The sequence below is a fragment of the Cervus elaphus genome, chromosome 11 (assembly GCF_910594005.1).
Source record: "Cervus elaphus chromosome 11, mCerEla1.1, whole genome shotgun sequence".
NCBI classification, from domain to species: Eukaryota; Metazoa; Chordata; class Mammalia; order Artiodactyla; family Cervidae; genus Cervus; species Cervus elaphus.
Window position 1 is genome coordinate 11025427 of NC_057825.1, and position 24352 is coordinate 11049778.

At 51.2% G+C, this 24352-nt stretch overlaps 2 protein-coding genes and 1 long non-coding RNA gene across 4 annotated transcripts in view; 1 reads left to right on the forward strand and 2 right to left on the reverse strand.

Moving 5' to 3' along the window:
• OLFML2A (olfactomedin like 2A) overlaps positions 1-13511 on the reverse strand; it is a 29014-nt gene extending 15503 nt beyond the window's left edge. The window contains exons 1-2 of the mRNA XM_043916879.1: positions 13255-13511; positions 5749-6012 (exon numbers count right to left, since the gene is read on the reverse strand). Coding sequence (XP_043772814.1) covers positions 5749-6012; positions 13255-13374 — 384 coding nt within the window. The 5' untranslated portion in view covers positions 13375-13511. The remainder of the gene's footprint in view (positions 1-5748; positions 6013-13254) is intronic.
• A 2876-nt stretch (positions 13512-16387) lies between these two features.
• On the reverse strand, positions 16388-20025 carry LOC122702906. Its single transcript, XR_006343366.1, has 3 exons — positions 19865-20025; positions 18431-18495; positions 16388-16439 (listed from the first exon to the last, which is right to left on the reverse strand). It is a non-coding gene; the product is annotated as an uncharacterized LOC122702906 (long non-coding RNA).
• The window catches only part of NR6A1 (nuclear receptor subfamily 6 group A member 1), a 214715-nt gene continuing 209110 nt past the window's right edge, over positions 18748-24352 (forward strand). For both annotated transcript variants that reach the window (XM_043916880.1, XM_043916881.1), the window contains exon 1: positions 18748-19040. In XM_043916880.1, the coding sequence (XP_043772815.1) occupies positions 18941-19040 (100 nt within the window). In that variant the 5' untranslated portion in view covers positions 18748-18940. The remainder of the gene's footprint in view (positions 19041-24352) is intronic.

Genomic DNA, 24352 nt, shown 5'->3' on the forward strand with positions numbered 1-24352 from the left:
GCTCCTCTTGCCTCAGAGCATGGGCTCCAGGGCACACAGGCTTCAGTAACTGCTGCATGTAGGCTCAGTAGTTGTGATTCTTGGACTCCAAGGGCACAGTCTCAATAGCTGTGGCACACAGGCTTAGCTGCCCATCAGCATGTGGGCTCTTCCTAGGCCAGGGATTAAACCGATGTCCCTTGTATTGCAAGATGGATTTTTAACCACTAGGCTACCAGGGAAGCCCTGGACATGAGTTTGAGCGAGTTCCAGGAGATGGTGAAGGACAGGGAAGCCTAGCGTGCTGCAGTTTATGGAGTTGGAAAGAGTTGGACACGACTAAGCATACTCCACATATGGCCGGCACTGTGTCGGGGCCTGAATGAACCACTTCACTTAATCCATAACAACCCAGAGAACAGTGGAGCAGTGGACACCGAAGGAGCTCTATCCGCATCCCCTGGATCCCTGTTTCTGTTTCTCGTGCCCAACCCTGGCTTCCACGGGCTTCCCTTTTAACAGCCTGTATCTGTGACTCTCTCCAAAGAGCCACTTTGTCCCTCAAAGTGTTTGGGAGTGTGTGTCCTCCTGGGGCAGTCTGTAGGCAAGGGCTGACTGGTGTGGACATCTAGAAGCCAGCATCCTAGCCCCGCAGGACAAGTGAGCTGCCACTCAAACTCTAGCGTCCTCTGCAGCTGGGGCTGGCACTTGGCCTGAAACCGTGCCCCTACGGGGCTCCTTTCCCTCCCCCTCCCTTCCCAGCCCTCCCGCTGCCTCATCCACTTCAGTATCAGCTCCTCCTGGGAGCCCTTTCATAATAAGTCATCTGCACACAAGAGTCTGCTTCTGAGCACCCGGCCTATGATAAGCTTTGGAGGTCTTTTATCTCGGTCAGGCAGATTGGGAAGCTGCTGCTTAGAGGGGTGAAGCCAAGGCTCCCGGCTGTTAAATGGTGGAGCCAGAGCAGAGCCCAGATTGGTATAAACCAAAACCTCTTTCCCATCATGCTTTACTGCGCCTGTCTGGGTTCAGATGGGGAAAGTGAGGCCAAGACGTGGGGAGGGGCTTGCACAACCCGTCAGTAGCAGATGCCGCGTCTCCCTTGCCCAGTTCACGGCTCTCCCTTCAGCTGCCCAACTCCATCCCCTCTCTGTGACACCTCATCAGGACATGATCCTTCCCTCCAGATGGCCAGGATGCCAGTGAGAGTGTCAGGGAAACCTTGGCACAAAGGGCCAGTTGGGAAATCAGCTTTCCCTTGCCTCTAGTGGGCGGTTCCTCCAGTCCACCCCCTGTACGCATTCTCAGGGCCTGAGCAGGCCGGCGCTCCTGTTTGGCCTTGGCCAGCTGTTTCCAACAGTTTTACTCCCACTCTCCCAGGGGTGTTGAAGCTGTTTTAAGCCAGAGAGTTCTTCTCTGAGCAGACTCTGATCTCGAAAACAGAAAAAGAGGGACTCTGGTGGAAGCAGGGATAGAGCCCTGAGCCTCCCCTGCTTCCCCACAACCTTGTTCAGCCTTGGAAGGGTTGCATGGTACCCCCAGGGCTCTGTGGAGTTCAGTTTCAGAACTGTGCCCGTAGACGCTCCTGGGTCTCAGCTTCTCTCTGGGAGGCAGGCAGCAGGGGTATGGTGCAGAGCAGTACCGTCTGGACAGGACTCAGCTCAGAGTGGGTGTATAGCAAGGGCTTCGTGAATATCAGTGATGAGTACCATTCCAGGAGGCTAAATGGGACCTCCCAGCTTCACTTCTGTTGCCTTCAAGGCCACCAAAACTGGCTTCCCGAAGTACAACTTTGACCATGGGTCTCTCCCCTGCCAGATGGTTCGCTGTGGCTCCCCACTGCCCAGGTGTGGCTTCTAATTTCCTAAGCCTGGCACTCAAGGTCGCTTCGATCTGCTCCTGCCGTCTTCTTTGGCCTCAGCAAATGTTCACTCTGGCCCAGGCATTAAGGACAGTGATGACAATACAGACACGAGCTTCCGTGATCCTTCATAGGTTGTCAAGGAGTCCGGATCAGGGAACACAGATGGAAACACACACAGGTGCCCAGGTCATTAACGGTGGGGCACTGACCTTGTCTGGGAGTGGGTGTGGGTTGGTAAAGTCTGCCAGGAGGAAGTTTGAACTGAACTCTGAAGGATAAGCATAAATTCAGCAACAATGGCCGGAGACAGACATTCCAGGCCAAGAGAATAGCTCGTGCAAAGAGCTGAAGGTGTGAAGACACATGGCGTGTTTGAGCTGAGCTACTCCAAGTGTGGTCTGCAGACCAGCACCATTCCCAGTACAAGCTGCTCATTACCAGTCTGTGATTAAATAATTATGCAAAAATAAATAAATAAATAATTAGGCAAAGCGAAAGTAGACTTTCATAAAATTTCAGAGCCATTCGACAGAGAAATGTTATATCTGTGGACCTGTGGACCCTGGACTTGTATTTTGTGTTTTTGTTTATATTTCATTTTTCTAACAACTAATTTTATAGTATTTTACAAAATATTGGCTCTTCACAGATTTTTAAAACACTGGTCTTTTACCACATGTAGTTTGAGAAGCACAGTATGGAACTGACCAGTGGCTAGTAAGGCTGGGACAGACAAGGGCAAGGAGGTGCCGTGGTCATGCCCACTCTACGTACTCTCACCCAGCCTATCTTTATTGCTGCTCTGTCTGAGGGACTCCTACACATCCCTCAGTGCCCAGTTCTAATGTTGCCTCCTCCTCCGGACTACCACGGTCCCTGGGATGTCGCCTGGTCTAGCACTGACTACCTAGCCATTACTGGGATCAGGAGCTGTGTCCCCACAGGACTGGGATTTCTCAAGGGTGGGGCCACATCTAGCTCATGTCCAGAAGGAAAGGGAGTGAAGAGGTGGGAAACGCTCCCCTCTGCAGCCAAGCTCCCCAAGAAAGGGGATCTAGAATCCCATTCTTCTTCCTCAGAGCCATGCAACTAAGGTCAAATGACAGCTGCAGTTCTTAGCTTGAGGGGAAGGGTTGGGGTACAGACAAGGAGCGGGTATAGGTGGGTACGCTCTGTCGTCCTCCACAGTGGCTTCTCCTAACCCCTTCTCCTGGGGCCGTGGGGGTACTCACGGGGGAAGGTGGAGCCACGCCAGGTAGGAGAGGCCTCAGGCCTGTCCTGTGCTGCTTCTGTCCACAGCTCCTCCTGGGGTTCTCTGGGCACCTCTCAGGCTTGACGCTTCCTAACGTGTCAAGGAGGCAGAGTATCTTCTCTGCGACCCTCCTACAATCCCACCTGTTGGGTTAATCCCACCACTGCCCCACTCCAGTCCTCTAAGGCTGAATTAAAAATCCCATGGCTGCTGTGCACCGAAAGGCCTGAGGGATAGCTCGAGCTGAGAGAACTGCCCAGTGACCTCTCCACTGGGCAAGGGGACACAGCAGAGAATCCTTGGGTTCAAATCTTAGTGCTGCCAATTCCTTGCTCTGTGATCTTAGGCAAGTCACAGTTCCTCTCTGGGCCTCAGATTCCTCCCCCCCAAGTAAAGCTGAGAACATAAGTTCCCTCTCCAAAGGGTTGTAGCAAGGATTAAACCAGCTAGCCTTTAGAAAAAGGTTTTGTCTACCCTCATGTCCAGTATGCTTACAATTGGGTTACTGAGAAGTGGATATGAGCAAAAGTTGGATTTGTTCCTGTAACTGAAAACTGGCCTATGGCTTCTGTCCCTGGAGTCTGCAGGGTGCTAGTGGATTTGGGAGACAGTGTGGTCCCAGAACTGCCAAGTTGTCAAGAAGTCACTTGGGGACTTCCCTGATGGTATGTTGGATAAGAATTCCTTGTCAATGCAGGGGACACCGGTTCAATCCCTGGTCCAGGAAGACTCCACATGCTGCAGAGCAACTAAGTCCATGTGCCACAACTGCTGAGCCTGTACTCTCTAGCCTGCAAATTGCAACTACTGAAGCCTGAGCATCTAGAACCTGTGCTCTGCAACAAGGGAAACCACTGAAATGAGAAGCCCATGCACTGCAACAGAGAGTAACCCCCTGCTCACCACAACTAGAGAAAAGCCCATGCAGCAACAAAGACTCATCTCAGCCAAAAATAAAATAAAGACTTTCATTCCTTTAAAAAAAAAAAAAAAAGAAGCCACTTGGCCTAAAATTCAACCCCACCCCCACCCCCCACCGCAACTTTGAGAGTTTTGGTATCCGTCCAGTTGTTACAAAAATAAAACTAAAGTTAAATTTAAAGAAAATATTTTGAGCCAAATGTTGGGAGACGATTCTTCCCGGGGGCCTCTGGCTTTTGCACGTGTCTTGCCCGCAGAGGCACTGACTGTTCTTGTTCCAGGCCACCTTGTTGTAGAGCGCACAGCCTTGGAGCAGCCAGAGACTGGTTCCCTCCAGAGCAGGGAAGGTGGGTTTGGTGCTCCTTATAAGAGATTTGGAGATTTGGATTCTCTAAGTAGGAACTCTTTTCTTGGAAGACATCCCACTGAATGTGCAGGTGTTATCCAGCCCCCAGTGCATCACCCCATGAGAAGCGAGTGGGAGAACCAGTGCAAGAAAGTGGAGACACTCTGGTGACCACGAGTAATACAGTCCTTCGTCTCTGGCTCATGTCTTCTGCCAGCGTCCATGAAACTGGCAGGCTAACCTGTTAGCTTACAGGTAGGGTAACATCTCAGTGAATGTCACAGTTCTTGACACGAAAATGGCAAAATAGACATATGTTTGGAAGAAATTATAAAAGAAAAAGATCCTCTCAAAAGCCACCAAATTCTCTGTGAAGACCTAGAGGGGTGACGGGAGGGAGACTCCTGAGGGAGGGGATACATGTATACTTAGAGCTAATTCAAGTCATTGTACAGCAGAAACACACACAACATCGTAAGGCAATTATCTTCCAGCTTGAGAAAAAGCCATCAAATTATCTGCGCTATTACAAAAAGGAAGACAGGAGAGCAAGGTGATTTAGAACACATGCTTTGGACACAGAAGGATCTGAGTTCAAATCCTAGCCCCACCAGGTCCGCCAAGAACAGAGTTATGCATGGTGTGAACGGTACCCAGATGCCTGGCTGGCTGGGCGGCTGTGATTTCCCTGTCCACGTCTATCCAAGCTATGGGTCCTGGTGGTGGGCCTGGCACAGGGCTGGGTCACCCAGAGGTGACGCCTCTTTCTAATCTTCCCGTGGTGGGTGCAGGGTTATAAGCACAACATTCACATAAAAACAGGGTATAGACTTAAGGCTGCATGTCATTATGTGAGCACTTAGGCCAGTTACCTAACTTCTCCAAGCCTCAGTTTTCTCACCTATAAAATGAGGGCAAAGATCCCATATTTCACAGAATGGATTAAGAATTTAGAGAAATAATGTAGAGGAAAAAAAAGAGCTTTAGCACAACATCTGGGACGAAGGTGGTACCTGAATACGGGAAATGTTAGGACATGAAAACAATCAGGTGCTACAAAATTTAAAACGCTATGTGGAGGTGACGACAGATGACCTGGTTTGGGTAAAACCAGGACACTCGGCTGGATGGTAAGGAGACAGTAAAGGGCTGTCTTCAGGTCAACTCGCCAGAGCACGCTGCCTCCGTTGCTGACTGGCCCAGTGGCGTTTGGCAGGTGCGGTTTCCTCCCAGGGGGCCTCTGTTTCCTCACCTGTGAAATGGGGCGAGCACAACCCCTCTCCTAACAAGTGCGACCTTCTCATTGGAGGGCCGGCCCCGCGCCAGCGCACGCTAGGTGTTGGCGCAGGAGGGGGCCCCATCCCGCTTCTACTCCAGAAAGTCTACCTTGAGGAGCTCGGGTGCCTGTTTCTTGAGTTTCTCCATCTTCCACTCGTTCTCGCAGGGGTTGAGTGAGGAGGGCGGCGCCGTGCAGGAGCAGCGGCAGTCGGTGCCGGAGCTCACCGTCTCCACCGTGTAGAAGTCCTCCACGCGCGCCCGCCCGCTGCGCACCCGGCTGCACGCGTCCTTGCTCAGCGGCCGCATGATGCACTTGCAGCGGCAGTCGGAGCCCTCCGAGGTCATGCGCACCTGGTCCACGTCGCCAAACACCTGCAGGAGAGGCCGTGGTGAGCGGAAGACCAAGGCTGGGGGGAGGGGAGTGTTCTCCTTCCCTCCCCCTTTTCCTTCAAGCCCGCCCTGGGAGGCCACACACCCAGTGTCTTAAGTATGGTCACTGGGGGCAGCAGAACTTTGAGCGTGCAGGAGTCAGCTGGGTGAGATCAGTGGCAGGCACCAGGCTCCAGCCTGCTTTGCCCTCACACACCAGCAGGGCCCTGGGAGTCCCAACCAGAACCCCCCTAGCTGGCTCAGCCAGCCCATCCTGGGCTCTAGGCTCTCAGGGCACAGCTATTTATGACTCAATCAACAAACCCACACCTCTGAGCTCTCACTGAAGCCACCAGGACCCAGGTGAATTCAAGGCCCCCTTGGGCTTTCTGCCAAGCCCACCCCCAAGAACATCCTAGTGCCCTCTGGGGAAGGGCAGTAGGCACTCCATGGCTGCTCTGAGCCCTCAGACACCTGTTTGAGGCCCTGGCCTCTGCCAGACTCTGGGTAAGAACTGGAGGTGCAGAAGTAGATAGAGGTGCATCCTTGACCTCCTCAGCCATGGGAGAAGTTCACGCAGTGAGCCCTGAGATCCAAAGAAAGACACCCATGAAGACTGCTCAGAGGAGGGCACCCCTGGGGGACATTTCTAAGCCCAAGGAGAGCAGTCCAGGGTGAGCAAGTCAGATGTGCAAAGACAAGCAAGGACCAGGCACCTTGGGAGCCTGGAGGAGGTTCATTCTGGTTTGTGCCTACAGAGGGCCTGGTGGCAGGAGGTAAGGCTGAGGGAGACAGAGCCTGACTCATGCAGGGCCCTTAAAGCTGGCTGAGGATCTGGTCTTCTTCCTGAAAACACTGGGAAGTCCTGGGAGGGTTAGCAGCAGGAGAGAGCCAGGGCCAGGTCTGCAGAGCACTCAGTCAGCCTGCTCTGTGGACAGACGGTGGATGGAAGAGGCCAGCCTGGGATGCGGAGCCCAGGGAGGAGACATTTATTGAGAACTCACTGAGCGCTGGGGAGGTGCGGGGCGGTGGTGAGGAACACAGCCATGGGCCACCTACAGCTGTGTGCTCTTGGGCAGGTTACTTAACCTCTCTGTGCCTCAGTTTCTTCACCTGTAAAATGAGGGTACTGCTAGTGAGTATACCCAGCAAAAGGCTGTGTGAGGACTGAGTGACAGAATACCAGGAATAATATGTTGTAGTTGTTATTATTACCACCAATAATCCTGACAGGGACTTGTTTATCCCTCTATATTTCTCCATGTGGGTACACTGGTAGATATTCTTTTTATTTATTTATTTGTTTGGCTGTGCCAGGTCTTAATTGCAGCACCCAGGATCTTTCATCTTTGTTGCGGCAAGTGAACCCTTAGTAACGGCGTGTGGGATCTAGTTCCCTGACCAGAGATTGAATCCTGGCCCCCTGCATTGGGAGCATGGAGTCCCAGCCACTGGACCACCAGGGAACTCCCTAGATATTCTTAGCAGTGTTCTCCAGATGCGAAAATAGCCCTGGAGCCAGCAAATAACTTGTTCAAGGGGATGAGAGCCCAACATGGGTAGACTTGCTGTCCCGCAGGAGATGAGGAGGGTGGGGAAGGGGGTGCTATGGTGGAAGTTTTGTCTGGGGTCCTCTGCAGGGCAAGTGTACCCTGGGTCCGGCTGGGCAATTCTCTGCGCCCATGAGCACTGACAGCCAGGCTCAGATGCTGTACATTCTTTAGATCACTGCTAGTGCGGTAAGCCTGCCTTCGCTTTGAGACTTCTGGGCCCCCTTCCCAGCTCTGCTGGAACCCCTAGTCACCCCCACCCACTCCCCCAGGTGGAGCAAAGAGCCCAGCAAGTGGATGTGGGTGTGTTCTGTGTGGCCAGGCCAAAGAGGCCTCTTCCTGGGGACTCACCCATAATCCAACACCCATCCCCACCAGCAGCGGCCTCCACATGACCGCAACATTCCTCCCCTCCTCAGATGAGGTGCTGCGTCCTGATGGGGCGGCCAAGGCCCTGACACAGGCCAGGAGGCAGGAGTCGGAAGAGGGCCTCTGCTCCAGCCCCCAGCTGCCCGGAGCCCGGGGCAGGGCCCCGCCTCCTGTGGTCACAGTGTCCTGTGGTGCTTGACTGGAGGCAGCAGAGCGTCATGGGGAGGAGCCAGGCCCTGGGCTCACATCCCAGCTCCCACATGTCCTCCCCGCATGGCCCTGACCCCTCTGAGTCTCAGCCTCCTCCTCTGTAAAATGGGGAGGATAACAGTCCTTTCCCCCATAAGCTTGTCCTGAGGCTGAAATGAGTCAACGTGTGCGGAGCACCTGGTCTAGAACAGCTGCTCTCTACCTGCTACTGAAGTTGCTGCCAATGACTCTCTTGCACGGTTGTACATAGTCTTCTACCTCTTTGCTCTCCCCACAACCACACATCGTGGTGAGGAGAAATCTGAGTCTCGGAGAAGGTGAGGGGTTTGCCCAGCACAGCCTGACTCCAAAATGCAGTCCCCATGCTCTTCCCACTAGGACCACCCACAGTCACCAGGCAAGGGTTTCTCCAACAGCAACTGAGCTTGGAAAGAGATGGGGGCCCTGGATGGATCCAGCCTCGGTAGGGCTGGGGACATGGGGCTGATCTAACTTGCCCTCAGTCTGTGGGCTGGGGTTGCTGCCAAGCAGGAAAGTCCTTGCCTCAGCCCCCATCTCTCCCTGCAGCCTCGCTCAGCACACACTGCTGCTAAAGCCCCCAGGAGTGAGTGTGGGTGACTTGTGCTTAAAAAGCTCCCCAGCTATTTGCAAGGAAACCCCACAATAAGAGGCCAAGAAGGCATATTTGATATTTCTGAAGAGAGATGGATAAATCTGGCCAGAATGGAGAAGTGGGGTTTCAACCTAGAAAATGTTCTAGGAACAGAACAGATTGTGTCACCTGGAGGTTGAAGCTTCCCTCTTCACTCATGGCCAGCCCAGATTCACCAAGAGGCAGTTTCCATGTCCTTCTGCAGGCAAAGACCTCTCCTAGAGCCCATGGTCATCTGGATACTGCCTCCAGATGCACCCCACGGACACCCCAACTTCATCCATTCAAAACTGGGCCCACCATCTTCTCCCAAACCCACGTCTATCTACCCTCCTGCACAACTCAGGTCTTTGAGCCTCCTCCTTGCTCTCACCACTCTCACCAGAAAGAACCCACCAGTCATGTTCTTCTGATGTGTGTGCATAAATGCTTAGTTGCGAAGTTGTGTCCAACTCTTTGCAACTCCATGGACCGTAGCCCATCAGGCTCCCCTATCCGTGTGATTTCCCAGGTAAGAATACTGGAATAGGTTGCCATTTCCTACTCCAGGGGATCTTCCGGACCCAGGAATTGAACCCGTGTCTCCTGCATTGGCAGGCAGATTGTTTACCACTGTGCCACATAAGAAGCCCATTCTTTTGATGCTTCATGCTAAATATCTTCTATCTCAATGGTCTCCACTCCCCAGCCACAGCCTAAGCTCAGGTTGCATTAACTGCTGAGTTAATGCAACTGCTACCTAGACAATATATGGGGCTTCCCTGGTGGCTCAGTGGTAAAGAACATGCCTACCAATGCAGGAGACACGAGAGTTACGGATTTGATCCCTGAGTGGGAAAGATTCCCTGGAGAAGGAAATGGCAACCCACTCCAGTATTCTTGCCTGGGAAATCCCATGGACAGAGGAGCCTCACAGGCTATAGTCCATGGAGTTGTAAGGAGTCAGACATGACTTAGAGACTAAAGTAAGCATGGTTAATAGACCTACTTAGCAACTAAACAACAACAGACAATATAGGGAGCCGCCTCTTTGCTGGATGAATATTCCAAAGCTCCTCTTTGATGATCTGTTATTCTCTTGCTCCACAAACCTCCATGAGTTCTCAGCTGGGAGATGTGCCTCAGAATTAGCTGGGATGGGATAACTTGGAAAATGCAGATGCCCTGTCCTTACTCCACCTTGATGCATACTCTCCCAGGCTCCTCAGGTATTTGGATGCCCTCTAAAGGCTGAGAATCCTGGAGCCCCAGGAATCTCCAGATCCCCCAAGTTCCCTGTCTTGGATTTTTGAGCAGCCCCAACCTGACTCTTTTGAGTGTCATTGTTCAAGTCTGTCAAATGGGGAGATCCCGAATGTTGTGTAAGATCTTGAATGTAAACCTGGGCAGAGGGCTTGGCACCCAGTATGTTCTTCACGTGCCCCAGCCAGTGGGAGAGATGGGGAAGACTTTTCCTGCAGAGAGACTCGAGGGGCCTGGCTTGGCCCCTCACTCTGTTTTGTGCAGAAGGAGGACTCCATCACTGTGCAGCCCTGGCCTGCTATGGAGCCTGTTTCCAATTACACTCACAGGCAGCAACTCCCTGAGTGGAGGAGCAGCAACACCTGAGCCTCTGAGAACTGCCTGGCCTAGAACATCAGATCCAGCCTGGGATACCACCGCCTGCTTGTGTCAGCCCCTCCTGCTCCCCTGGCCCAGCTCCCACAGGCCTTGGTACCTCCTGCCTGTTCTCAGGCCTCTGATCAGCGGCAGGGCTGCCCAAAGATCCCCTTCCCACCCCTGAATGCATGGAGGAAGTGAGGTGCCAACAGCTCTTTCACAGATGGGGAAACTGAGGTAGAGATGTGGAATTCTCAGGCACATTTCAAGGACCTACAGCAAAAAGCAGGTTCCTGGTGGCCTCTGGTACTGTGCCTGGGTATCGTGTGCCTGTCTATCCATCCTAACCTCCTCACTGGGCAGCCCCTCAGAAACGCCAGGAAGCTATGAACTGAACGCCTCTCACTGTGAAGCTGGACAAGGCTCTTCCTTAGATGGAAACCCCAAGTCCTGTTTAGGAGAGGCCTGGTTATAAACACAAAATTAAAACATGCCAAGCGAGGAGCTGGCCACAAGCTTCTAGGGTTAAGTTGCCCCTGTACCCCTGAAAGTCCTGGGCAGAAGGGGAGGCCGGACCTCCCAGGAGCAGGAAGTCTGAAGCAGGGCCAACTTAACCCTTTAGGGCCCTAGACAGACTTCACTTCCCAGATTGGCCCTCCAAAGGGTTCGCCCCTCACCCTCAGAAAATAGGACGGGCTTGAAGAGGAAGGAGGATTGTTGGGGGAGGGAGGGTAATAATGAAAACAGCTCTCTCTCAGAGCCAGCAGGAGTCTGGCTGTGCTGAGGAATGCGGAGTAAATTCACCCATCACTTGATTTTTATTTTTCCCAGCTGGGTGAGTGGTGTGGGTGGGAGGTGTCTGGGGGAGGGCTGTACTGAGTCCCCCAGCTGCTTCATCCTCCAAACTCTAGGATGTGCCTCCCCGCCCCACCAGCCCCAGCTTGCCCTGGGACAACACACACACATACACACACACACACACACCCCCAACCTAGCAAGTGTTTGGCTGACTCACTACATAAACAGGGTGTTGGGTTTTCTTTGTCTTTGCTTTGAATGCAAGCCCTCCCCCACAAGCTCTATAGTCCTCAGCATGGCTCAGAGGATGCCCAAGACCAAATATTCCTCCCAGCTAGAGAAATGAGAGATGGCAAAGTGCTGATCAGGTTATCTGGGAGGTTTTTGCTCACTTGTTCCTGGACCCAACCCAGGTCAGGGAATCCTAGAAGGTGCTATATGGAAGGGGAGTTGGGAAGATGTTTTTCCGATGGGGGATCTGAGGTCCAGAAATAGGCAGTGACTTGCTCAAAGTCACACAGTCTAAGAACAACAAAGGGCCAGAACACCTAGGTTTTTTGATTCACACACCAGCTTTCTACACACCCTAATTTCCCATCTGTAAGATGGGAATGCTACTCATTCCCTCCTTATTTTTGGAGCTGCAAGCTCCAAGACTGCAGCTCACTTGTTTGTATACCCTGAACTGAGTTCAGGCTGAGGGTCTGCCAGTGCCCACTGCTCATATACTTAGCAAGTGGCTAGTGGCCTCTGCCCTTTACCTGCCTGTGGACAGGGCAGCCTCACCTCCTACCCAGGAGAGAGGCTGAAGAGACATCAAGAGAAGTCACTCTTACTCTCATCCTCTGCAAGACTAAGGGCTCTACCTCCCTCCTGCCTCTCACTTTCCCCCAATCCTGACTCAGTCCTCACCAGGTCGTTTCTAAAACATCCTCAAGGGGTCCCTGCTCTGACTGACTCAAAGTGCTTCTCCTCTTTACATTCTGGATCTCACCCCCTTTTGGGGTCTCTGTGGTGAGATTTCAAAATCACAGTAGCATTTATTGGGCACATATTAGGTGCCAGAGTGGTACTAAACATTATCCAGGCCTGATCTCTCTCATGTAGAGATCATCAACTGCAGGAAGTGAGAACTAGGTTATTATTCCCGTATTTACAGGTCAGGAAATTGGAGGCTCAGAGAGGTAAAGGCTCAAGGTCACTTGGGTGAGAGGTGGAGGTGGGATTTGAACCCAGATCTGTTTGACATCAGAGCAGAACCTTTTAGCCACAACTGAGAACATCTCGGTCACTTCTGGAGACACGGTGTCCTCTAGAGCAGGGATCCCTGACCTCTAGGATCTACTGCCTGATGCTATGAGGTGAAGCTATTATAATTAATAATAATAGAAATAAAGTGCCCAATTAATGTAATGTGAAAAACTGTCTTCCACTAAATTGATCCCTGGTGCCAAAAAGGTTGGGTGCCACTCTACAGGGTGTAGCAGATTTCTGGCAGGAACACCAGAAGGCAGGAGGGACCAGTCCAGCTGGATTCACTGGGGAGGGACTCTGGGTCCCCAGTATGGCCTGAAAGCCTTGGCCCAGGGCCTGCTACACACCTTGGAGTCGCTAGGTAGCAGTTCCTAGGGGTCTATCCCACGTGCGTCAGTCTCCCACGGAAACTTTGAGCCAGATCTCCAGGCTGCCCCTGGCCAGCGCTCCTGGGAATCACCTCCCTCGGCTGGAAACTCCATCGCCTTCTGCACCCCCTTCAAGCTCCCAGCGCCCCTTCTCCCTGGCTCAGGGTTTCAGTACTGACCTTCTGCCCTCACTGGACTGTGTCCAGCGCCCCTTCCTGTTGCTCCGGGTCCCAAACACCCCTACCATCTCCAGTGCTTCTTCCCCACGCGCTCCTGTCCTGGGGTCCCGGTGCCTGCAGCCTCCCTATTAAGCCCGAGGTCAGGTCTCGCCTGTCCTGGTCCTCGCTTCCCGGCCCCACACCGTGCCTGGTCTGCAGCCCCAGCCACAGCGCCCCCTCGCGCTCGGCTCTACGGACCAGCGCCCGGATCGCAGAGCAGCGCTTACCTTACTGTCCGCGCGCACCGGGCCCACGCGCAGCAGCAGCAGCAGAGGCAGCAGAAGCAGAGGCAGCGGCCGGGGCCCAGGCCGGGACCTGGGCCTGGTGGGGAGGGCGGCTGCGGCCATACGGGGACCGGCACGGACGGCGGGCACCGACAGCGCTCGCGGACGCCGGGAAGCGCGGGCCGCACTGCGAGCTGGGCGCCGCGGTCAACTCTACCCGTGCGGCGTGCCCCCCGTCCGCCCGCGGCTCCCCGCCCCGCGACCCCTCCCGCGCCGCTGGGGGCGGAGCTAGGATGGAGGGGGGCACCCCACCCCGCTGGCCCGCTCCCAGCCGGGCCTCTTTGCATTGGGCGGCTCTCCAAAGGGCATCCCTGCAAGGACACACAAAAAAGGGTCTGCTTCGGAGCCCACAGGAGCAGCTGGGGCAGTGAAGGAGCGCGGGCTCTCTACACCGAGTGAGGTCCTATTCTTTGAGATGTAGGACCTTGGGAGTGTCTCTTCAGCTCTCTGACCTTCACTTTCCCGTCTGTTAAATGGGGAAAATACTGCTTCCCTTTTGGAGTTGGTTGTAAAGTTCAGGGGAGGGATGTTTCCAGGGCACGCGAGTCTTGGAGATCTCCAAACACCCCGACCGTGCCAGCTCCACCCTTCTCCTGGCTCAGACTTCTCTCTCTTGCAAGGTCCATTTCTTCCCCTCTCCGAGATCCCTCCCGTCAACCCCCAACTAAACTCCTGTAGCTCCAATCATTTAAACACCCTCCTCATCCACCTGAGGAAGCGCCTCGATTCTCCGCTTCCTAGGCAACAAAACTTCCCGAGCAGCAGTTTGTGTTCGCCACTCCTCAAATTCCCTGGCCATCCCCTCACTCCAGGGGCCTTCGGTCTCACTACGGAAATACCTTGTTGGGATCTCTGTAACCGAAACCAAGGCGGCACCTCTCTACCCTCTCAGGGACCACATCTCTCGATCTTGCTCCCTTCTCCAACTCTCCTGTCTCGGATTTCCCCCCTCGCATCTCATTCCGAATTCCACAGTCACTTTTGCAGGTCCCTCTGGCTCTGTGCACGCAGTGGTGGGGGTGGAGCCCCCTTTCTGCTCTCTGCATAAAGTCTCTTGTAGGTTTCCACTCCCCTGAGCCCAGGAGGGCTCCTCTTGTGTGTGTTTGACTGGCTTTGTAAACGTCAACTGCTCAAAAAGGGCCACTTACTTGTGCCCTCAAATGTTGCTACCTTCCACTCCTACCCCAGCCCTACTCTCCAGCACTTCCCCTTCCTAAACTCCCCTACCCTCTTCATTTTCCTTGTAGAACTGATCACTTTATGAACTATATTGTTGGTATGTGTTTCTTTGTGTCTGTTCATGCTTTCCCTTGTGAGAGAGGAGTAAGGTTCCCCAGACCATGTGCTTTGTCCACAGAGCAGCTAGCTCAGAGGTCTCAAAGTGCCGTCCGTCCCTGGTCCCCGGACCAGAGGCCTCAGCATCTGGGAACCTGTTGTAAATGCAAACATCAGGCCTCAACCCAGACCTAAGGAAGCGGAAACTCTAGAGGTGGGGCCCAACAATCTGTGTTTCTTAACCAACCCTCCCCGGGGATTTAAAATCTGAGACCCACTGCGTCAGCACAAGGTCTGGTGCTCCTTAACTTTCAGTTGAATGATAGAGTCATTCTATCATGCGTTCAGGACAAATTGGCTTCTTTCATAACTGGAGATTCCCTAGGGAGGGCTAGATTAGCTTAAAAAATAAATATGGTGTGTGTTTTTATGTGCATAGAAAATCTGGGAATGGACACAATTAATGGATAAGGAGAGGAGCCAGCCTTTAGGAATGCAGTAAGGAGAAAGGCTTTTCATTGAATAATTTTTTGCAACCTGGGAGTTTTGCAATGTGTCCTAGCTATTCAAAAAATAGACAACATGTACTGAAAACAAACAGAACCTGTTGGGGGTTCCCCTTACCCAGCCCTTTCCCTCCACGCAGCCTGGATCGGACTCTTCCGCTAGGTCCTGGACAAGGCTCCTGTAGTCAAGAGAACTCTGCTCCCCCTGCTGGCAGTCTCCTACCTGAGCCCATGGTTTCCTCCTTTTCACCCTTGTCTCTTGTCCTCTCCCCCCTGGGTGGGTGGGCTCCAGTTACAGTGAATTTTCTGTTTCAACAGGGCCTTGGGACCTCTGCACAGGCTGTTCCTTCCCCCTGAAACACTCTCTCTTCACCCAGTGTGACTCACTCCCACTCATCCTTTCATCTTCAAGGTTCATGATCCCTCCATCACCACCCCTGACCAAAATAAACCGTCACACACACTCCCACAGCACCAGGAGCTTCTAAGCGTATTGTCATAATTGTGGGTATGTGATTACTTTGATTAGTGTCTGTCTCTACCACCATAGGACAAGTCCCTAATGATGGAGCCTACACCTGCCTTGCTCTTAGTGATAGCTCTGACTGGTTTTCTACCTCTGGCCTCAGCACTCTCCCTACAGATCCTTCTCCTTAGATAATTTTCTTCCTCTTTTGTCATTTGTCCTGCTGGTGTGTGTATGGGGAGTCTTTTTCATCTTTCTCAGCCTGTTTCCTCATTTTTAATTTGTGGAGAAAAGTGTTGACCTCTTGGGATTGTTGGGGGGACAATGTAGGTGAAGGACACCACAGGACCCTACCTGCTTAGAACAATGGCTGGGGTCTCAGTACACAGTCATTTCCCTCACCCTTTTCAGTTTTGTGTTAGTTGACTCTTCCCAAGAAGCATTTTCAGAAGAGAAGTAACTGGGAATTAGGACCACTCTTTAAATAACATTAGTGACAAATCCTATTTGTGAAGCCACTTTGTTAAATGCTTTGCATGCATCATCTTATTTGATTCTTGTAACAACCCGTAAGGTAGTAACTATTATCCTCCCCTCCCTCCCATCCGCATAAAAAAAAATGTATTATTTATGTTTTGCTGTGCTGGTCTTCACTGCTGTGATGTCTTTTCTTTAGCCGTGATGTGGGGGTGGGGGTTACTCTTCTTTGCCACGCACAGGCTTCTCGTTGTGGTGGTTTCTCTTGCTGCACAGCACAAGCTCTAGGCGCATGGGCTTCAGTAGTTTCTGCTCCCAGGCTCCAGAGCACAGGCTCAATAATTGTGGCACACCAGCTTAGTTGCTCTGAGGCATGTGGAATCTTCCCAGATCAGGGATAGAGCCTGCATTGACAGGTAGATTCTTTACCATTGAGCCACGAGGGAAGCCTGAAACCAGGACTTTGAGGCTTGGAGGTAACCAAAGTCGCAGTTATTAAGTAAAAAGATTAGATGTTTTATTTGTTCTTTCACCCCCTCCCCGATTATTTATTGTCTACTGTGTTCAGGTTTTGTGCTCAGCAGTTGGGGTTATAATGATGAGAGTGAGAAAACAGGGATTTGACTAGTCAAGATCGAGAAAGGTTTTTGGGTGGCAGTTGACAGCAGAGCTGGACTCTGAAGGAAGAGGAGGAGCTGCTTCTAAGGGCTGAGAGTTTGAACTTCACTGTCCATCTTTGAGAGTCGACTTAGAAAACCCCAGGCCTTCCAGAGGTTTCTGCAGTGCCACTTAGCTCCTGATTGGATCTCCAGGGAAGGGGAACTTACTACCTCCAGAAGTCTGTGATAAAGGGAAGTTTTGGCTCTAGGAAGGCCATCTGATCCTAACTCATTTTAGAACCTAGAGCTGAGGGAATGGCCCAGAAGACCCATCTCCTCTGTCTCCTTCCCCAGCTCAACACCCCCACCTACCGCCCCTACTCGAAGGGTTCCCCTCCCCCTCTGGAGCTGGGGAACAGTAGTGGGGAAGCAATCACACAGAGATCATTTGTCACAGTCCACAGAGAACTCAACAGCAGTAAGGGAACACACTGGAGATCTAGGTGTCCCCTGGTGGGAGATATGAATATCCATGAGAGGATATTTTAACAGGATCTTGAAAGATGAATAGGAGTTTGGGAGTGGATTGGGTGAAGCCATCAGTGTGAAGGAGCCAAGCGTTCAAGTTCTGGTGTTTGACCGACTGGGTTTGGAATCCCCATTACTGACGGATGATTTCGTCAGTATATGATAGGGGCAATACTGGAGCTAAAGCTCCCCATAAAGCAGATGTGAGGTTTAGAGAACATGGCGTTAATGTCAAACTCTCAGAAGAGTAGCAGTTACAGATTAAGGATGCAGTACAGGTTAACCGGTGTTGGTAAGGTACAGCCGCCACTCAACCCGTAAATACAGGGAAGCATCACAAAACATCCTGCCAAGCAGGTGAGGGAAGGGCTGTGATGAGAAATGTGGAAGGGGTCAGATCAGGCAGGAGTGCGAGCCAGTATAAGAACTTAAAAATTAAGCAAGCAATGACATAGACAAGCCGACGTATTGGTGGGGCGGGGTTGTAGTCAGGGTGGGAGACAGGCGGGGGAGTGGGCAGCCAGTGAGGAAGCTGCGGCATAACCCGGGAGACTAGAGGCCGGCAAGGAATCAGTGTTCTCGTTCTTTGTCTTCGAATTGACCAGGTAGAACCTAGCTAGACCTTGGGAGGCGGCCGCGATGAGCCCATTACAGAGAGGATCGCTGAAGGCGGACGCCCGGGGCAAGCCCAGATGCTGGTGGCCGCGCGCCACCTGGTGGCATACTAGGTGGGCTCTGCAGCGGAAACGGCAAAATCCGGGTTATGCTCTGGGAAACTGAGGCAAGGAGCACGGGTGGGGAAGGTTGGGATCTTCCAATTGGACCCCGTCCCTATTCTAACCCCGTTTAACTGATAGGAAAACTGAGGAGCAAGGAAGGCGAACAAGGCCGAGGAAAGACGCTCTCAAACGAAGGGCTTCAAGACCCCAGGAGTAAAGAGCCTGAGTTTCTTTAATAGCATCAATGGCTTGAAGCTTAGTTTGCCATTCTGTTCCGTTCCTTGGGCAGGGGGAAAATGAAAGAGGAGGAAGAGAAACTTCAGTCTTTCCCGCCCCCCGGAGGTAAAAAGGCTTTAAAGAGTACCCCGGAAAGCAGAGTTTTATAGATTCCATTTGCATACGAACGCGGTCACCTCGAGTTAAACTCCGGTCCTTTAATCTCGGGTCCAATTTGTCCCGAAGCCGCGGAGGAAGGCCCTAGTGAATACCTACAAACACCGCCCCCTCTGAGACCCGCCTACGGGGCTGGGCCTCTTTGCACGTGCTCACCCGGCTCCTCGGCGATCCACCTCCTAGGAAAGACTCATTCTCGGGGTGGGGGGATCCGAGGCGTCCTAGGGAAGGTTGAGCACACGGATAAGTCATAATGAAGAGAAGGTCCTGAAATAACCTTTATTCAACTTGTATCGGAAGTCTTCATCAGGGTTCGTGATGTTAACAGGCCTTGGCCTTCCCTTCTTAAGGCCGCTTTTCCCTCCTCCCACCCCTTCAGTTGGTGGGGTCCAGCGTGGCCGGCCTCGCCCGGCGGACTCCAATTCCCAGCGTGCCCCGCAGGGCAGTGCGTGGCAGTGGCGCGTGACGTCGGGGGTGGGAGCTGGCCAGTGCTGAGGGGGCGCGGCGCGGAGGGGCGCGGAGCCGGGCGGCTCGGGGCCCAGAGAGCGCCGCGGCCGGGAGCCCGCTGGCCCCTGACAGCCCCCTCCCCCTGGCGGACGACGACGGCGACGAGGGCGCCGGTCATGGCGGAGCAGCGAACCGAGCGCGGGCCCTGAGCTCCACCGCATGGAGCGGGACGAACGGCCGCCTAGCGGAGGGGGAGGCGGCGGGGGCTCGGCGGGGTTCTTGGAGCCGCCCGCCGCGCTCCCTCCGCCGCCGCGCAACGGTGGGTGAGGGGCGTGCAAAGTCTCGGCCCGGCGAGAACCGGGCCTCTGTCCCCCTACCCCGGGGAGTCCCGTCCTCTCAGCTGACTCTCTCTCTCTCTCTCTCTGGGAAGCCGCGGCGGCTCCGGGTCCCCTCAGCGCGGACCTTCACCCCGGTCCCCCTTCAGCGCCGATTCTCCTTCGTCGCCCCCCCACCCCCCCGGGGACTCCCCCCCTCGCGGACGCCCCTCCGCGCGGATCCTCCTCCTGCCTGGTTCCCTCCACCCCGACCTCCGTTTCCCGCTCCCCTCTGTCCCCTCAACATAGGCCTCCCCTCCCCCCGGCCCCGTCCCTCAGCGCGAATCCTCCCCCCCACTCCCAGATCCCCTCTGCACCGGCCCCTCTCCACCGGCCTCCTTCACCTCGAGTCCCGTCAGTGGGGGCGTCCCCTTCCCCTGTGGTCCCCTCTTTCCCATCGTCCCCTTCCCGGCCTCCAGGGGATCCCCGTGCGAGGGTCTCTTCCCCCAAAGGGTCCCTTCAGCGCCGAGTCCTTCCCCTCCGCCGACCTCCTCAGCGCTCTCCCCCACGGGTCCCTCCCTCCGCGGACGCTCCCTCGGCGCCCTGCCGCCGCCACACCCTCGTCCCCTGGGTTCTCTCTGCCCCTCACCTTTTGGGAGCCTCTTTCTCTCCCCTCCGCGCTGCTGCGCTTCCCGGGCTGCCCACCCGCCTCCCTCTCGGCGCCCACCCCCTAGTCCCAGAGCTCCTGGCTCAGCGGTTCGTTTTCGGACCCCGCTTGTTCGCGCTCCTGCCCCGCGCTCTCCTGCCCGCCCTGCTCAGCCCGGTCTACCGTTGCCTCGGCGCTCCGGCCTGACCGGGGGCCCGGGACACCTGCCTCTTTCCTCTTTCCGCCCGCGGGTCCAGGCCCGCGTCCGCCCAGCCTTACTTCTCCTCTTCCGTTTGGCGCTCCCGGAGCCCGGGCGACTCCTCACCTGGCCCAGCCCTACCCTCCGCGCGCCCCCCTGCCCCCATGTCCGGGCCAAGTCCTCAGGTTCCTCCGGGCTGCGGCTGGGCCCGACTCCCCCCATCGCTCCCCGCCCCCCCTCCCCGGCCCCCGGCTCTCTGCCCCCGCGGGGTGTTTTATTTGTATCTGTTTGATATTTCCCCCCACAGTGTTTGCCGCGGAATGTTTTTATTGGTAACGTGTAAGGAGCTTTTGTGAGGTCGTAAAAGGTGAACTTTTGAACTTGGAAAGCGCCCTGGAGCAATTAGCGCAGGCGATAGCCCCGGGAGGCCTGCATTACAAAGGGTGCTCGTACCGGCCGGCAAACGCTTCGGCGGCAAACCCGATTTATTTATTTATTTGCCCTGCCTTCCACCTTTCACATCTCCTCATTTCCGAATAAAGGGCAGGCTCTCGGAGATCCGCGCCTCCTCCCCTCTCTGCGCCATAAACGCGCAATTCTCTGAAAGATCTAGGACCGAACAGTGTCTAACAAGTAACAGATTTCAAATTGAATGCAAACACCCGGGACAGTTAGTAGGCACTAAAAATTAATTGCTTCAGCAAGAAGTTTCTCAGTCAGGACAGTGACCTGGCAGGTGTGAGGAAAGTAACCTGAAAATAGGTCACTTAGGCGCTCAGTTGATGAATGAACGGGGAGCTGCACAAGGGGAGAAATTTTGGGGTGTATCTACGCCTTCATAAATTTATGAACTCGTCAAACATTTATTGCCAGTTGAGCAGATCTGGCGTTTTTACCAGTTAACGAAAAAGTCGGTTTCGAAGAGAGCCTGGTTAGCTTCATTTACTGTTGCTGACCAAGTAGTGATGTGTTTTCAAAGCTCTTGTCTTTTTTTGAGATGTCTGTGATGTGTAGTATCTAGGTGGCTTGCAGTCCCTTGGGTTGTCTTTGGAGACTAATTTCTGAATGTGAACATGTTTGAGATCAATAAAATCCCGTGTCACAAAGGAAGAGGCTGGAATCCAGTTAGAGTAGAAGGAGATAGTATCATAGGAACAAAGGATTTCTTTAGTGCTTTTGACTTGTAAGCTTTTTAAGAGGTGATTTGTTTTGGTGTTAATGTGTTAAAGTTGTAAATTTTGATCTAAAATTTACCATGCTGATTTGTTTTTAACCAGATCTCTAGAAGCTCAGATCTATATTATGGCCCATACTAGTGTGTGTAATTTTGTAATGCCTTTCTATGTGTGTATGCTTCCTGTACCCACCTGTGCGACTCGTAGCTGATGGATTTTACCACAGACAGTACTTTCAGTTCTACTTGATAATATTGTTGTAAAGGAAGCCTAGGAACTGCATTTGCTATTAATTATTCATTAGTACATTTTAAAGAACTCAGCGGTAATTTTAACTCTTAATCAAATTTCCCTTTCACAGTCTCATTTCCTCAATCAGTCAGGACCATTTAAAAGAATGTTATCAAGCAATCCATTTAGGCTAAGGTGGCTTTAGTATTTTATTTTATGTCAGCCCAATTTAGTGCTACAAATGTTTCCTTTTTGTTGAAAACAGAATGGGACTTGTGGCAGTTTGATGGGCTCTAAGGAAAATACATGAAACATTAGACTGTTGTGGAAAGTTGTATTTTCCAGTGTGAAAATGAGTATTGTGTACTGGTTAATAGTTTATGTTCATTATCTCTTAACATACAGAAGAATTACCAAAAAAGAAAAAAAAGTTTATCTTTGGAATGGTGGGTTTTTTTTCTTTCTATTATATACTTCCTAATTAATATTTTTCTCCAAAAGTAAATGAAACTGCTTAGGTTCAAAGCAGAGAAAATGAATTCTCCTGGCTTTTTATCCTGGTGGCTGATTTCTATTTTATATGAACTATTTGCAGTAGATAATCATCTAGATAGCAGATCTTTTGGTTTGTGTCATGAAGAAATAAACTGAAAGTGAAATTTTAGAAATGTTTTCCTGCCGGAAACGCCATTGATGATGAATTTAGAGTCCTTTAAATGGTTTTTACTATTCTATCCGAACAGAGTTGCTAGTCTTTTGATGCACCATCACCCTTCCAAGAATTCCCTGTGCTCACTGCACTAAATATTTCAGTTGTTGCTTTTAGGTTTTGATGACAAACATGAACTCAATCATAATTTCAAAGGAAGATGAATGATTTGAAGAATATGTTGATATTGCACTTGATCGTTTTATTTTGAGAGAATAATGGAGTAGACTTCTAAATGTTTCAAGCAAAGGAAGTTTATAAGCCATTATAAGTAATTAAATGCATGTTTTATAAAATTACAGTTTAGAAGAATTGGAGAGAAGTTCACTAAATAAACCTGATGTCCTTTTTCTGTTAAGACCGTGCCATCTGAATGTTTATCGCTGAAAATACTTGAGCAGATATTTCCCGTGATGGGGTAACTTTTCAGTTCTGTGACTTTAATGATCACTTTAGTTCTGAGTCAGTCCAGAATTTTCTACCTCCGTTAAACAAACAAGCAAAAAAGCATACTATAGTACTGTTGTTCTTTAGTCCAAACAGCGAACAGGTGTTTTTTTAGTGGGTTCCGTGACCTCCATAGAACACTGAAAGGCAACAATGAACAGATTCATCGGTGAGCTGAGGTGTGAGATGACCACATTTCCAATCTCAGATTTACTGTCTACCATATTCTTTCATGTAATCTAAGTATGAACATGTTCCAAACCCATAAGTCATTCTGAATTCTGTAGCAAAAAGGTGTGTGTGTGTAAGCGTGAATTAGTGCTAAGAGGAGTTAGATGGGGAGGAGGGAGATGAGCTAGTGAATAAAACTGCTAGCGAATTTCCTAAACTATGCTCAAATCCTGTATTTCATATTTTATTAATAATTTCTTAGTTTTTTTTCATTTTTTCCCTTTTCCTGGGGTTGTGGAGCAAAGGTTAGAAAATAGTTTTAGGTTTAAATATCTAGGTTTAGTTTAGTGGAGGATGGAGGGTAGAACTGCCAACTGCAAATGTGGTGAAATTTCTCAAAACACTTCTAGTGCCTGTTGTGCAAGCTGGCTTTTAATTGCTAATGATGCCTGCATGTTCTGGGGCCTGGGGCTGTATTTGTGAGTTTCATTCTGTATTAAGACATCATCACTTTGTTTTTATAACTATTTATTGGTTTGTGTTGAATAAATTGGCCCATTAATGAATTGTGTTCACATGGTAACTTCTGGCTTCGGGATAGCTTTAGCTGGGATAGTCTCCAAAATTAGGAGACTTCCTTTTCAGCAAGCTCATCTAGATCTTTGGGGCCTTTTCATAAGTTTTGGTTATTATTTAATTTTGTGTTGTAGTCAAGTTAAATGACATTCTCCGTTTTAAGTATTTTTTGCAGTATTTTATATAATTAGGTTGAAAGTTAAATTTGGGAAGATGCCATTTATGAGTAAATTTTAATGTTGGTCAAATCTATTCTATTAAAGTAGGACAATAAAAATGCCTCATTTTATGTGTGCCAGTTGTCTTATATGTGAAAAAGGTTCACAATCAGGAAAATAGAAAGTTATGAATCAACAGATAAATTTTGCATTTCAGCAAAGAATAAAAGTGTCCTTGAAACAATTTTCAACAGAAAGAGCTATTGAATATGTCTATACACAGTAAATATACCCAACTTTGTAATACTTTGAAAGTATTTCTGAGACCAACAAGTTGTGAAGGAAAATGTTTTCTTTCAAACTTTTACGTTCTTAAGGTCAACTTTTTCCTGATTGAGGTAATTTCTTGAGGGTTTATGGATGCCTTTGTTAATAACTAGGGTTCAGAAATACCAGAATTACTTAAAGTCAGCAAAAAGTACTGAGCAGGTAATTCTTTTTTGGGTGTTGAGTCCCTCTCAGAGCCAAAGTTTCAGATTTGTCTGAGCTTAATCTATGTTAAAAAACAAACAGAAAAACCAACTCTGGATTAACTTTGATATATATAGTATTCCTAGAATCAGGCTCAGGCTTCTATTTATTACTTGTTTTCCGACATGGGTTGTCTTTATGGGAAAGATAAGGCTGTTATCTTAGATATCGGAAAATTAGAAGAAAACCATTGTGAAATGTCTAACCTGCTTTTTCAGTGTGGTTTAGAAATAGCTATAAATAGGAAACTTTTAGGTGAAAGATTAAAACATTTCCTACTTTATTTCATTCTTCCCTTACTACCTGCTGTTAAATAGTAGCCTGGGGAGAACAGCTTCTCAAGAAAAGAGATTTTTTTGCTGTTTACGATTATTTAAATAAGACTTTACTATGTAACCCGGTAATTCTAATTAACAGTGATTTAGTTGGGGAGCGAACCAGGATTTCCTCAGCTGGCTGCTGGGGACCTGAATT